Genomic DNA, 15,526 nt, shown 5'->3' on the forward strand with positions numbered 1-15,526 from the left:
CAAGGATTAGGTCCTATACCGTAGATTTTTATGCACAACGGGATTATGTGAAGAGGCTTGTATATGCTAGTGACGAGACTTGTATTGAACAAGTTAGGATGAATAGAACTGCCTTTTTAAAACTATGTGAGATGTTAGAATCGATAGGGGGATTGAAGTCGTCGAAGTTCATGCTTGTTGATGAGCAAGTAGCAATGTTTTTACATATCATCTCCCATCACCTTAAAAATTGAGTTATCAAGCATCACTTTAGAAGGTCCGGGGAAACTGTAAGAAGAGCATTTCATAGTGTTTTAAATGCTGTTATACGCTTACAAGATGTCTTATTTAAAAAGCTGGAGCCAATTACAGCCGATTCTTCTGACACAAGGTGAAAATGGTTTAAGGTAATAGACTGAGTTTTATATATACATTGTACAACATTTAGTTGACTTAGAATTAAATTAGTATTCTAACTCAAGGTTTTATATCATGTGATATAGAATTGCTTAGGTGCTCTTGATGGAACCCACATCAAGATTAGGGTGCCAACAGTTGATAAACCTAGATATCAAACCCGAAAAGGTGACATAGCAACAAATATGCTAGGTGTTTGTACACCTGAGATGCAATTTGTTTATGTTCTTCCTGGTTGGGAAGGTTCAGTTGCCGATGGACGGGTGCTTCGAAATGCCATTAGTAGAAGACATGGACTAAAAGTTCTTCATGGTACAGTGTATAGTTAGAGGAATTTGAATTATTCATTAAGATCAAACTTTGTTTGCTGAATTAATCATTTTTAAAAAAAATTATTTTATAGGTTGTTATTATCTAGTTGATGCTGGATACACAAATTGTGAGGGATTTCTTGCACCATTTAGAGGACAGCGATATCATCTAAACGAGTGGGGTCAGGGTTATCAACCAAGTTCTCCGCAAGAGTTTTTTAATATGAAACATGCCTCAGCACGTAATGTCATTGAAAGATGCTTTGGCTTATTAAAACTTAGATGGGGAATACTTAGGAGTCCATCGTTTTATCCTGTAATGGTGCAGAATAGAATTATTATTGCATGTTGTTTGCTCCATAATTTTATTCGAACCCATATGAGTATTGATCCCATTGAAGCGGAGGTGGGAGAAGGATTACCTACTAATGTGGTGGATGACGATGAACCGAATATCACAAATATTCATCCATCGGATGCTTGGGCAACTTGGAGGATGGAACTAGCCAACCGAATGTTCGATGAATGGCAAGCATCTAGAAATTAGTTAGGTTTAGGGATAAATTGAGTTTGAATTGATTTGTTGATGTTATTTTATGTATCTAGTTTATGAAACTTTGGTGGTCTTTGATTAAAATTCTGTATTGTACTAAACTTTGTTGAATTATAATTTAATTATCTTTTCATTCAGCATGTGTTATAAATTTAAATTTAGTATTGAACAACCGATATAATATTATAAACTGTTCACTTTTTGATTCATGATATTCAAAATAGTAAATAATGTTAATTTGTTTTTTTTCTTAAGAACAATATGTCAGGTGTTCCACCAACGGGTGCTTCTTCTCAAGCTTCTTGAGGAAGCAAAAGAAAATGGGTTCCAGAAGAGGATGCAGCCTTGGTTTCTTGCATGGTGGATTTGCACAATGTAGGAACATTTAATGCTGATACCGGGTTCAAAGCCGGTTATTTGAACGAGCTAGAGAAAATGCTAGAAAATGCTTTACCAAGAGCAATGTTGAAGGCGAGACCAAATATTGAATCTCGGATTAGGTGCCTAAAAAGGGAATGGTCAGTCGTCTACGACATGTTTAATGGTCAAAACAACAGCGGTTTTGGTTGGGACGAGCATAGGCAGCTCGTTGTTGCTGAAGATGCAGTTTGGGAATCCTATGTTAAGGTAAAATGTATTTCAAGTATTTATTTGTTTTTTTACAAAACTTATAACTAATATGATTTCCTCGTTTTTTTTAGAGTCACAAAGAAGCCTCTCAGTTCAGACATCGTTCTTTCCCTTACTACAACCAGCTTATTGCCATATACGCAAAAGATCGGGCGATTGGGAAAGACGCTCAAACAGCTGCTGATGTTCTTGAAGAAATACATGCTGAGGATGAACATACTACAGATATGAATGAAGAGAGAAACACATTCTATGACTGCGAAGCTAATGTCTCTTTAGACGACATGGATGTTTCTGGTACAGATCCGCGAGGAGATAGAGACCAAGGGGGTTCCTCATCTTCAAACAAGAGAAAGAAGAAATCTGATGCTCGTGATAATGTGTATTCTTCATTTGATGAGGCTGCCACTTTGTTGGGGGAAAAAATCCAGGCCGTTGGTGATCAAATCAGTAGGAGTATTGCCTCCGAGGTGGTAGTTCAGCAGAAGTCAGAAGAACATCAAAAGATGGAAGAGAAAGCTTCAAATTTATATTCAGCCTTATGGTCAATTGAAGGTTTAACCGACGATCAGCGGTATGATGCTTTAAGTAAAATTCCCGATCATCCAACTCAAATGATCGTTTTCTTTAGTTTACCTTCTGTTGCCCGATTGGAATGGGTCAGAAGATTTCTTTCTCACCATTAAATATCAATGTTCAAACTTTTTGATGTTATAAAACTATATAACATATGGATTATGATGTACAATTTCATTTTCATCTAACTTTTTCTTAATATAAGTTAATTATGTTTATGCAGAATATAATTCTCAAGTTATATATTGATTTTAGTAAGTTCATATAAGAACATTTTATTATTAAGAATTTTATGAAATTATATATGACTATTAAATTATATTTAATATTATTTATTTTAAATTGTATAAATTCATATAAGAAAATTTATTATCAAGAATTTTATGAAATTTAATATTAATTATTAAATTATATGTAATAATTATTATTTTAAATTATACAAATTCATAAAATATAATTTATTAGTTATAATTATTTTAAATTATTTTAAATCATATATTTTAATTAAAATATATTTAATATTAATTATTTCAAATTTTTATTTATAGTATCATATATTATGATTTGAGTAAATTCATATAAGAATATTAATTATTAATAATTTTATTAAATTATATATTTTAATTATAATATATTTAATAATAATTATGTTAATTTATATTTTACAGTATCATATATTATGATTTGAGTAAATTCATATAAGAATATTAATTATTAAGAATTTTATTAAATTATATATTTTAATTATAATATATTTAATAATAATTATGTTAATTTATATTTTACAGTATCATATATTATGATTTGAGTAAATTCATAAAAGAATATTAATTATTAAGAATTTTATTAAATTATATATTTTAATTATAATATATTTAATAATAATTATGTTTAAATATGATTAAATTATTTATTATTGATATTAATAATCTTATTAAAATTTAAATAACAATAACAATAATAATTTACCAAAACAAATTTCTGCTAATTATAAAAATTTTATTAAATTATATATTTTAATTAAAATATATTTAATAATAATTATGTTTAAATATGATTAAAATATTTATTACTGATAATAATAATCTTATTAAAAATTAAATAACAATAACAATAATCATTTACCAAAACAAATTTATGCTAAGGGTATTCTAGTCATTTTAGTTTTTTTCCATTATGCTATTACACCTCTATTCCATTCAACCAAACACATGATTACTATTACGCCTCTATTCCATTACATTCAACCAAACAGTTGATTTGCTATTACACCTCTAATCCAATACACCTCTAATCCAATACAGCGAACCAAACGCACCCTTAGTGTAGGAGTTCAATTGATTTTTTACTTAATGAGATATTTCATCTTTTAACTTTACAATAAAAAATCATTTTAGCCATTTATTTAATTATTCGTCTCTTCTAACCTTTAAACTTATACTTATTGTCAAATTAGCCCAAAACAGACAGATTTAGAAATTTATTGTATATATTTTTAAAAAATTTTAAATGTTAAAAATTATATTTTTAATTATTTCATTTTTCTAGGATTTATTTTCATCTAAATATTAAATAAAATAAAAGTATAAAAAAATACTTTTTTTTAATATGTTATAATTAAATATTTTTTTTTCCCTTTTTTCTTTATCTTTTTCCTTCTTCTCGTCTCGCCCCTCCAAACCATCGCAACGCCATTTGACCCCCACTGATCGAAAGCCCCTAAAGTGACGCTCCTTGTCCCTTCACTCATGTTTCTCGGTTTAGATTTCCTCAAACCCAAACCAAAACCTTCGAAAAATCCAAAAAAAAATGGAATAAACAGAAACTTGATCCACCGTCGTCTGTCCTGATATCAGTCTCGTTTTCCAGTATGAAGTTCTTCACCATCCAACGAAGCTTTTCACCGTTGGGATCGTCAAAATGGACATCTCAAACCCCTTGGACCGGTCAAATCCAAACAGGTTGTGTTCTCACCTTTACTTTTTTTTATTTTATTTAGTGTATAACTCTTCATTTTGTTCTTGATGTTTCAGCCATAACCCTCTGCTTCTTGATTGTCATTCTTCATTCCTTTCCCCTTATCTTTTGCTTTGAGTTTGTCTTCCATTGCCTTAATAAATCCGACTTCTTGATTTATATTGTTAGGGCTTGCTTTCGTGCTGTGAAACTATGCCATTGTGGAAGGTCACGAAGTTCAAGATGAAGATTTGAAGAACTAGCCATGGCCTTTTCAAGTTCATTTTCAGATATTATTGTATTTGGTGTTGAAAATTATTATATTTGCCGTTCTTCATTAATTTATAACAAATTTATCTAAAAAAAAACTAGTTTCTATTAGTTTTGTCGAAACCACTTTTTTTTTTGAAAATCGGGGATTGATTTTAAAAATAAAATGGGAGTCGTCACCGATCTTTTGTTGAGATGAGATCGGATTACTTTAAAAATAATTTTAGGTTTGTGAATTTTGAGAAAACAAGTTCGGGAGTCGGTTACGCACGAGGAAGGGTTAGCACCCTCGTAACGCCCAAAATTGGTACCAAATTGATTGTTTTATGTCTTAGGGTGGAAGTTTTTGAAAATATTTAAAAAAAATACAATCCTTTTAAATTTTAAATTTGGATAAACCAAAATGAATAACAAGACGTACTTATTTTGAATAAATAAATTGCCACACTCAGTAAGTTAAAGTGCAACAATTCAATCATCAAAATTAAGTACGTTCCCTTTTTAAAAAAAAGAGTTTAAAGAAGGTTATTTGATTATTTAAGTCAATCGAGAAATTAGAATCCAGTGAGTTAGGGTTCAATTTCTTGAAATTCTTAAACCTCAAATATTGCCTTTTATTTTTTAAAATCGAGATAACAAAATACCACATCCAGTAAGTTAGGATCCAACATTTTGTAATAGTAAGAGCTTTATTTTAATAACGGTATGGTTTTAATAAAATGGAAACTTGATAATATAAATCTATCGAATAGAATTGAAGCCCAGTAAGTTAGGGCACAATTCTCTCGAGAATTATTAAACACCAAGCCCTTTTTTGGAGTTTTGAAATAGAACGATTATAATGTTTTAATGGAATGCAATTCTTATAAACAATATAATTGAATAACAATATACGAAGCGAATGATGAATAGCAAGTTAATTTTACAATTTGGAGCAACCACATATATAATACATCGACGTTAATAATCAAATAAACTAGTAAACAATCTTACAAATAACAAAATGAGAATAATTAATACACAAATTATTTAATCACAAGTAAACCAATCAACATAATCGAAATGAATAACAATTTTAAAGCGTAGAATAAAATTTTAGAAATTACAAGTTACAATTCATTTTATACACATATCTATTAAAATAATTCCATATCATGAAAATCTAAAAATGATGCCAATGAATTTAGAACATATTAATAATAATTTAAGAGGGTAAAGTATTATATTTTAGAAATCATATCAATAATAATTTTGAAAAATGTTAAGCCAATATTACAATACTTTTAAAAATAATGATTTGGTATAAAACTTGATTTTTTTTTTAACTTTTGAAATCAAAATTAAATATGCAAAACTTTTTTTTTTGAAATTGAGAACAATAATCAACAAATTTCAAATCGAGACTTAAATAAAATTTGAATGATGATAAATTAGAACAAAATTAAAATGCAATTGACTCAAAATATTGGTGTATAATGAATAAAAAATAAACAAAAAAAGTAATAATTTATTACATTTTGAACTATAATAATAAATTTAAACACTATTAAAAATAAATATCACAAATAATATTAAATATTACAACATACGAAAGTAGGATTTAATTAATTAAAAATATTTTGGAATTTTAAAAAAGAAAACTGAATTTGTATTAAATCGAAATCGGTTTCAACATTGAAGGACTAAACTAGCAATTAAACGCAAACATTAAAATAATTAGAAAGCCACATAAAACGGTACCGTTTCAAGTTGGACCTGAATGAAAACAAGTTAGATGCACCGTACAAATTACAAACAATTAAAGAAATCAAATCGTAATCATAGTAAACACACAGGGTCCTATTTAGCAAATAGACCAATTAATCTAGCATGCGCGAATCCTACCCCGGGTCGGGTCACCGCCTGGATCTGGTCGTCAAATGACGCCGTTTTGAAGCTATTATGTTAGCAGCAAACGACAACGTTTTAGTCCCGTGTTTAAAAAACTAAAAACCCTAAACATTTTCATTCTAGAGAACCGAAAGAGAACTAATGTTCTTTGCGCCGTTCTGCGCACTGAGGGGGCTCAAGTGATCTCCGATCCAGACCTGTTCCCCGATGGCAACGGAGGAGGCCCGAATCTCGTCACAAGGTACCTTTCTCCCCTTCTTACTGCTATTTCTATCTTTAATGAAAAACAGTAGATGCCTAAACGAAAATAAGAAACGGAATACGAATGGAAAGAAGAAAAGAAAATCGGAAATCACCTTTTTGATATCTTTTGTATTTTTTTGAATGCCTGTGTGGTTTTTTTTTGTGTATTACAACGGCCTTTTTTGCTCTTTTTTATAGGCCGAAAATCTAAAACAAAAATAAATAAAAAAGAATACAATTTTCCTTTTCTTCGCTGCGTTTTTCGTTTGCGTTTGTTGCAGGTACGGCCGTATAGTGTCAGGGACGTGGCCAGCTTGGAGAAGGCGTGTGTGGACTTGGCGCGGAGGCACAGAACATGCGGGGTCTGACTTTGTTGTGCTGTTCATCTCTCGTTTGTTGCAGGAATGGTCGTACGATGTCGTGGCGCGGCTGGGAGGCGTGGTGGTACACACGCGAGAGGAACCTGACTTGCCTGCGGCGCAAATTGTTCCAGAAACCCTAGGGTTTCTGGATGTTTCAAGCAAATGGGCCACTTCGAGTTGGGCTAGGGTTTGGGTCTGTTGTATTGGGTCAGGGTAGAATTTGGCTGGTGTTAGGCTATACATTGAGTTAGTTTGTATTGGGCCTAAAGTCCGTAAATGGACATGTGAAATGGACTGCTTATTGGTTTTTTATTTTATTTGGTTTATCTGTGTTTGTGCTTTTGGGCCCGGGCAAATTGGGCCTATTACAAGTTATTATTCATTTATTTGTTGATTCATTTGTAATATTTTATTGGGATTTAAGATTTTAGTTGCAATAATCGATGAAAAAGAACTAATTAGTTTGTATAATGTTAAGAAAATAATTAACAGAAAAGAAGAAAATAAATTATGGAAGAAATTTATAATATTTCATATTTTTTGAAATTTTAAAATAAATATTTGATTTTTAAATAATGTAAATAAAATTTTAATAATTTTTGAAATTTTTTAACAAATTTGGATGTTTAAAAAAAATAAAATGATTTTAATAAAATTTTGTATTTTTTAATTTTTAAAAAAATAATAAACTACTAATGTGTATACATAAATTACTACGTAGATGTCACGACACGGCAAAGTTAATAGTTATTAACTTTTTCGCTTATTTTGGGTTATTTTAATAAAAAACATAAATTTAGATGTCAAAAAAGATGAAAACTAAAATAAAGGATTAAAATGACTTTTTTTTTATAAAGTTGTAGGACAAAATATGTCATAATATATATTTAAGGGCCTTTTGTACTTATAAACATTAATGATATATATACATATTATAACAGTTTTATATTTCAAATTTTCTTCTTCATAATTATAAGATTATTTATATTGAGAATATTACAAATATATTACATTTAAAAAAATTAAAGTATATTTGTAAATTGTTTATATCTTTTAAATAATATTTCATCAATAATTTAAATAATAATTTTATAAAATTATTAAGTGGTTAATCTTTTATGATTTACTTTTGTACATAGCATTAATTATGTTAATTAATACTTCCTTTTTTTTACATATAATTATTGTAATTAATTCTTGAAACCTCTTTTAAATATCATCATCCAGAAGTCAAAATCAGCAAAAGAATGCAACTAAAGATATTTCTATAATTTACTTCGTGACATATGAAATAATTTCCTATTTCAAAGAAATTCCAAAAGAAATAAAAATTACCTTATATCTTATATTAGAATTTCAAAAAATATTTTATTTTATTTTATTTTCAGCCAATGGATGTGCAATATCTAATCATTGGAAAATCCTCTTCATAAATAAAAATAGGGTATTTTACTTTTAATTATTGTATATAAATGAGAGGCTTGGGCCTTTTTCGCAGGTTCAGTTGAATCGGAAGGGTGAGCGAAGCTAAGGAGTTTCCGTTATCCTTATTTATTTATTTTCATTTTCTTTTATCTCTCTCCAACAAAATTGAAAAAAATATAAAAATTAGGGTTTCTTAATCTCCCAATTGTTTTAAGAAAATCTCTCTGTTTTCTTCATTGGAGCTATGGAATCTGATTCGATCAGCCACACTTCTTCTCCTTCAGCCTCTAACTGCAAAGATATCTCCAGAAAGAAGAGAGTAGGGACTTCATTGTACTGTTTTCATTTTCATTTTCGATTTTTAATTTTTTTATTGATGTTCTTTTTTCGTTGTGGATTTTCAGAGGTCTGCAAAATTGAAGCAGTGCAAACTCGATGCCCGCCGCGAGCAATGGCTTTCTCAAAGTGTGTTATTGAATTGTGTTTTTGCCCTTTTCGAATTAGGGTTTTTGATGGTTATTATCATTAATTTTTTTTTCCAATTTTGATTTTGAGTAGGTGCGGTGAAGAACAAGGTTTGTTGCAAGGAGGGAACCAACGATGGCGACTCGAAGCAAACTCAGCGGGGTGAAAGGGACCGTTCCTTGGAGAACTTTGAGATGAGGGGAACTGCTGAGGCTAACGGAGAGGGAGAAAATGTATCTGTCCAACACGAGAGCGATTCTGAGTCTTTTCCTCCTAATAGCCACACGAGCAGCAGCCTGCTAGGAGGAATGGATTCCGGAACAAGCTTCACCAATAGTAGCAGCAGCAGCACAAGTAGTGGCGGATGCTGTTCCGGTAGCATCACGGAAGAGGAAGGCGGTGATGGATGCTTGGATGATTGGGAGGCGGTTGCTGATGCATTGGCTGCTGATGATGACAAGCAAGAATTGGATCCAAACGAGAATATCAAGGAAAACCTTTGTTTAGGGTCGACCCCTGGGCTTGAGCCAAATCCCCAGTTAGGTTCGAATGGGGAAGGATCAGATTTGAAGAATTCTGAACCTGAGTGTCCAAGAATGGTGCAGAGGGCGACAGGGAGCTGCAGGGCATGGAGGGCTGATGATACTTTTCGTCCGCAGACTCTTCCTAATTTGTCAAAGCAGCGAAGTTTTCCAGCTACTGACCGGCGTTTTGGTCAAGGAGGGGTGTCATGGATGCGTAGCAGTGCGTTTTCGGTGCCATCCTCATGTCCCATATGCTACGAGGATTTGGATTTCACGGACTCAAGTTTTTTGCCCTGTTTATGTGGTTTCCGGCTCTGTCTTTTCTGCCACAAGAGGATTCTTGAGGAGGATGGGCGTTGTCCTGGTTGCAGGAAGCCATATGAGAATGATCCCGTGGAGGCTGAAGCTAGCGTTCAAGGAGGCAGTCTTACGACTAGGCTGTTGGCTCGTTCTTGTAGCATGATTGCAAGGTCTTAGGAGCAGTTTCTGTTGTTCGCGAATTATGTATGTTGGATTACTCTTTTCTTTGTTCCTTCTTAATTGTGTGTTTTCTTAGTAATAGACTCTGGTTTCCGTAGATTTAGATGTGAGTATAGCATTATCTCTTTTGGCACCCGGGAATTGAGCTATGTTTCTATGAGTTTGGTTCTTATCTGTTTGGTGCATGAGTTGATGTACTCATCTTGGCATGTGAATAGATAAGGTGGTATAGAAATTCAATACATAATGAATAGTATAATAAGTTTTGTGCCTCACTGTGTTTCCAACTACTATTATGTTTCTTTCTATATTAAAGTTCTGAATTTTATTTGATTATGCTTTTAATATCAAGTGAATATTTGAGTATTCAGTTTTGTTGGTAGTTTTATCACTCAAGTTCTGCTTCTGCTTTTTACTGTTCTCCTGTAATATTTTTCCCATTTAATGCATTCCCGTGGTGTTTACTGGCATTAATTAATATGACTGCTTTAGTTTCTTTCAATACCTCGGATGTGTGCTGTTTTCACTTTGAGGTAAGGCTTATTTGGGTTTAGCTTTTTATCCTAGAAAGGATATTGTAAGTGCGCTAAGCCAGATTTACTGAGAATATTCACATTTCTTTTGTTTCATCTGCTGAATCTATGTGTGCTTTTGGTAATTTATGCATGCTATTTTTCTCCCCGAAGTGATACTTGAACATGGGTGATGGACAAGGGAAAACAATTTTTGTTAACTGGTTGCTTTTACTTTTTGAGCACATTTTTTGGTTGCATTTGGGCTGACAATTTCGAAATGTAGAATTTGAATGGGTGTCTAAATGCAATAATCACACTTTTATTTGCCTTTTGTCTTCTTGAAGAGTGGTTGAGAGGTTAGTAATTAAATTTCTTTCAATTTTGCACAAAAGTTGCCAATTAGAACATATATTGAACTCTCTTTAGATGATATCCTAAGACATTGATATATATGTCTCAATTTATACCATTTTCTCTGTTCTGTTGCCACGGTTTCTTTTATTCTTGCACTACTTTGAACTTTCTAGGCCGGTCCTCACTGCTAAATAAAGTTGCGTCTAATATTTTTTTCTCTTTGTTCTTTTCCTTTAATGATAAATTAGATGACTGATGATCTTTAGTAGGGGATACAATACTTCAGAAATGCAGCACTTAAAAGGAGGATAAAAGTAAGTGACTACTACTAGTATGGGAATGGTACTTTATAAGCTTAGGCATCTTATAATTTTACCGATTTGTTGGTATATATCATTGTGTTAATATTTGAGCAAATTGCTGATCTTAGTATGCCAAACCTGGATGATTTTTCTAGGTTTTCAGCTTTTCTCTTTGAAAGATCTAGTGAAGTAAATGTGCTCAACCTATGGAATGTTTAGGGCTCATTTCTTGAGTATTTTGCTGACGCATGTCAAAAGATTTCGATTCTGTTTGGTATGTAGGATGGAAAAGAGTGAAAATATTTCAATCTAATGGTTAAGCTACAAAGTAGGGAAATGATTATGAATCTTAACCATTTGATTAACAAATTTTCCACCCTTACTCTTTGCCATCCCTGGTACCAAGCAAAGCCAAAATAAGTTTTTTTTTTTTTTTAAATGATGGTGAATAGCTACTGTTGTTGGCTTCCTATGAAATCTTTTGGCATTCCACTCTTATAGTCTGTACAAGCTGTATATTGAGGGCGAAAACAGATGAAGACTAGAATTCCAATTTCAAATATACTACATATCTTAGTTACAGAAATGCTACTGTAAACAATTGTCCTTTTGATGTTTCTGTTGTTTGTGTCGGATCAAATTCAACTATTATCTAATTTATCTTGTTTCTCAACCATGATGTTTCTGATGTTGATACCTCTATGCCTTTATGTCTGCTTACACTTGTGCAAGGACACATGAATGTTTTCTAATGTCATCTGGTAATTCCCTTTGTTTCTCACTGTCATATGCTACCAAACATTCTGTTACAATGGTTGTGTTCTGTGTTACTTGGACTCAAGGCGTGTCAGATACAGGTATGTCTCCGACAAAAGCATGAGTAATTTTTTTCCAAGTTTTTTCATGTATTTGAAAAGTGTCTTGAAAGTTCATATCCCCATTTTTATGATCAGATGTGCTTTGAACATGGGTACTTAATGAAGAGTCGATCTAAATAGGATGTGTTTGCCTTCACGTGCACGGACGCATGACTGTTTTCTAATGTCATCTGCCTAGTAATTCTAATTTTTGCTCCTTTTCTTTGGTTCTGCTATGCTCTTTGGCTTATGAGTACTTAATTGTATATGTGTATTTCTTTGTCATGGTATTGATCTCTAGAAATTGATTTATATACGATGGTGATGTGTTTGAAGTTTGAACTCTTTGGCTTGTGAACATAGGTTCACTCCTGGAAGTGAGTTCTGTTATTGCTTTGGCATTTTTTTTGAGGCTCTCAAATATAAAATGTCCTGAATAATAAGAATTCTAAAATTAATTAAGTTCTTCCCTCAACATTTGCTCCTATTTAAGCACTAATTATTTATTTTTCATACCCTCTAACTTCCTTGGGCATGAGGTCATCATATACTTGCAAATATATATAAAAAATGCTTATGAATTTTAAAAAGGATAAAACAAATATATAAAAATTCTAATTTTTTTCAAAAATATAAAAAATAAAAAAGTGAAATATACTTTAAATTGACAAAAAAATAAAATAAAAATTTTCTGAAATTTCCAAAAACAACATCGAAAATCTAAAAAATTTAAAAGTTAAAAGAAAAATTCGAGATAACTGGGAAACACTTAAAATTCAAAACGAAAAGTGTCAAAAAAAATGTAGGCAAATATAAAAATCGAAAACATTATATATATATTTTTAAATTTAATTCATTCTTCTGCAGTAGGATTTGTTAGCATCATTGTATTTAGTTGAACTTTTTAGAGTTTTATTATTTACAAACAATTTTGGAAAATTTTATTCTTGAATGTTATTTTTTTTTTATATTTTTCCTTTAATTTCCTAAAACTTTGGTTTTTAATTGGACAAAAAGAAAACTTAGGTATCAATCTGAACTTTGAAACCAAGATTAAGTACTAAAATATATAGTTGCCCTATTTATTTATTCATTTAACTTAAATTTTTTAGCTATTAAATATTAATAATTTTAAAAATTAGCATTTGCGTATAAACGTAATTAATTGTGTCGAACGTATTTATAATAATATATATAAAAATTGAAGATAAGAAAGTCTAAGGTTGGATGATATATAAAAATGATTAAGTTTATCTACTTTGTGTTGGAACTAAATAAGAATAAAGGGAAATTCTATTATTTTTTCAGCCCTTTATATGCGATCATAAAATACCGAAGTGTTGAGCTTTGCTGAAAAGAGGATAAAAAAAGTGGGAGAGGTATATCTATATCTACAGATTAGAAGAATTTTCAAATGGGGGCTCTGTTTAATACGTGATTTTTTTTCCTTTCTGAAAACACATTAAATGACGTTGTTTTTAGGTGCTAATTTATGCCAAGAAAGTAAATGGGAATAAGACGAAGATGAAACTGTCTTAACGGACCTCAAACTTGCCATTTAGATAGGTGGCCTTTAGACAAATAGGTGCTTCGTATACGTGGCTAATCGTGTAATCAAGCTTTGGGTCTTCCGAGATATAGCATAAAAACGTGACAAATCTGTGGAGAGAAAAGAGTCCTCTGTTTTGAGGAAACGGGCGTATGCCTTGCATGCTTTTGTTTTTTTTTTCTCTTTTTTTTAATCTATAGTTCAAACGGTTAGTGCTAGTTACATTGACACATGGTGTAATTGTCATTTGGTTGGCTTTTTCTATTTATTTAAAATTTTTAAAATTTTTAATGCGAGAATTTTTTTTAACACTTTATTGAGTTAAAATGTGAAAATATTCAAGTTAAACAAGGATTTTAAAATGATTTTTGATGTGATCGAATTTTCTTTTCTGAAGAAATTTTAATTTTTAAAAGAGATTATTTCAATTACTTCATTCCAAATGAAAGATTTGATCAAAGTTGGTTTTAAGAAAATAAAGCTTCACATTGATTGTATCATTGACAAGCTAATTCATGTCTATTTAAAGGGTCTGTTCATTATTTTATATATCAGAGCACTTGCCTAGTTCATAATGAGAACTTGACAAACTTTTTTTCTATTCAATCTAGTCCAGTGACAAAAAAGCTTGGACCATCTTTGAAATTATTCATGAAGGAACTAATCCGTTAAGTAACCCAAGCTCGAGATGCTGATAACTAAGTTTAAGGCTTGTGTGACATCACAAATCGAGCATTTGCTTTTGATGAAGAGTATTCCAATGCTAAATTGGTAAAAAAGGTGCTTACATCTTTATAAGTAAAAAGAGTAGCAAAGTATATTGATACAATAAGGATTGATGAACTCATTAGTTGATTGCAAACTTTCAAGATGACCCTTGAATAGACCAAAAAGAGTAAGCACAAAGCAAAAAAGAAAGTAGCATTGCAAATTGCAGGCCGAATTATAATTGAAGGGGAAACTACCATTGAAGACTTACAGGAGCAGTTAGCTCTTCTCAATCAAAACTTCAACAAAGCATTTAAAAAGTTAACCATGAAGATTGGGAAGTTCGATTCAAACCATAAAAAATGAAATACACAAAATTAATATTGTAAAGAGAGAATTCTTTCCCAGCATGCAAAACCTTCTATTCTCAACTGTGAAGATGAATCACAGATCATCTCCAATTTATAAGCTACTACTACCACCTAATATGAAACATAGTTTAAAATGTTAAAAAAGTTCTCACAATTTGGATCCAATGGTAACATTTGAAAGAGGACAGAAGGACCGAATAATTGAAGTTAAGGTTAAAAATATATACTAAAGGAAAATAACATAAAAAAAATTAAAATATATATTAAAAATAAAAGATTCGATAAAACTTTCAAGTCGTTCAAGTGAAATGTTATTAAATGTTATTAAATTCAATGACGGAACCAGAAAAATTTTGAGAGAGTTAAAATTAAATTATATATTTTTACAATAATAAAAATTATAATTTTACTATACATTTATTATTTTTAAAAGGTTAAATTATTTTAAAAGAATCAAATTGTAATTTTACCATTATTAATTTAAAATTTTATATAATATAAAAGATCTAACTGAAAAAGAGAGCCAGCCTGATTAAATTTGAACTTGATTTTATCAATAACTAAAGTTGCTAAGCTTAAACTCATTTTAGTAAGTATTAAAGAATTCAAGAAGCTTATGTCTCATTCTCGCAAGTTAGGTAATACAAACTTGAGTGATTATTCTAAGGATCAATATTTCTATACAAGTATTTAATATATATATTGAATCATATACACATTAAAATATATTAGTAAAAATTGGAATGATATATGGCAAGCATGTGCCTAGAAGTTATGGAAGGTGCAACG

At 30.7% G+C, this 15,526-nt stretch overlaps 1 protein-coding gene across 2 annotated transcripts; it reads left to right on the forward strand.

The window, feature by feature from the left end:
• Positions 1-8,653: 8,653 nt before the first annotated feature.
• LOC107890911 (uncharacterized) lies at positions 8,654-12,590 on the forward strand. 2 transcript variants are annotated; one of them, XM_041101022.1, is made up of 4 exons: positions 8,654-8,931; positions 9,017-9,077; positions 9,171-10,105; positions 11,199-12,590. In XM_041101022.1, the coding sequence occupies exons 1-3, from the start codon at positions 8,857-8,859 to the stop codon at positions 10,076-10,078; spliced, it is 1,044 nt and encodes a 347-aa protein (XP_040956956.1). In that variant the 5' UTR covers positions 8,654-8,856; the 3' UTR covers positions 10,079-10,105; positions 11,199-12,590. The 2 variants fall into 2 exon arrangements, with proteins under 2 accessions (XP_040956956.1, XP_040956955.1); XM_041101021.1 differs by lacking the exon at positions 11,199-12,590 and having other exon boundaries at positions 9,171-10,356.
• Positions 12,591-15,526: the final 2,936 nt, after the last annotated feature.

The sequence above is a fragment of the Gossypium hirsutum genome, chromosome D09, assembly GCF_007990345.1.
Source record: "Gossypium hirsutum isolate 1008001.06 chromosome D09, Gossypium_hirsutum_v2.1, whole genome shotgun sequence".
NCBI lineage: Eukaryota > Viridiplantae > Streptophyta > Magnoliopsida > Malvales > Malvaceae > Gossypium > Gossypium hirsutum.

Bases quoted from the DNA above. Each gene is read 5' to 3' on its own strand.
- LOC107890911 (XM_041101022.1), top strand. From the start codon at position 8,857: ATGGAATCTGATTCGATCAGCCACACTTCTTCTCCTTCAGCCTCTAAC. The intron at 8,932-9,016 runs GTAGGGACTTCA...GTGGATTTTCAG, and splicing joins ATATCTCCAGAAAGAAGAGA to AGGTCTGCAAAATTGAAGCA. The intron at 9,078-9,170 runs GTGTGTTATTGA...GATTTTGAGTAG, and splicing joins CGAGCAATGGCTTTCTCAAA to GTGCGGTGAAGAACAAGGTT.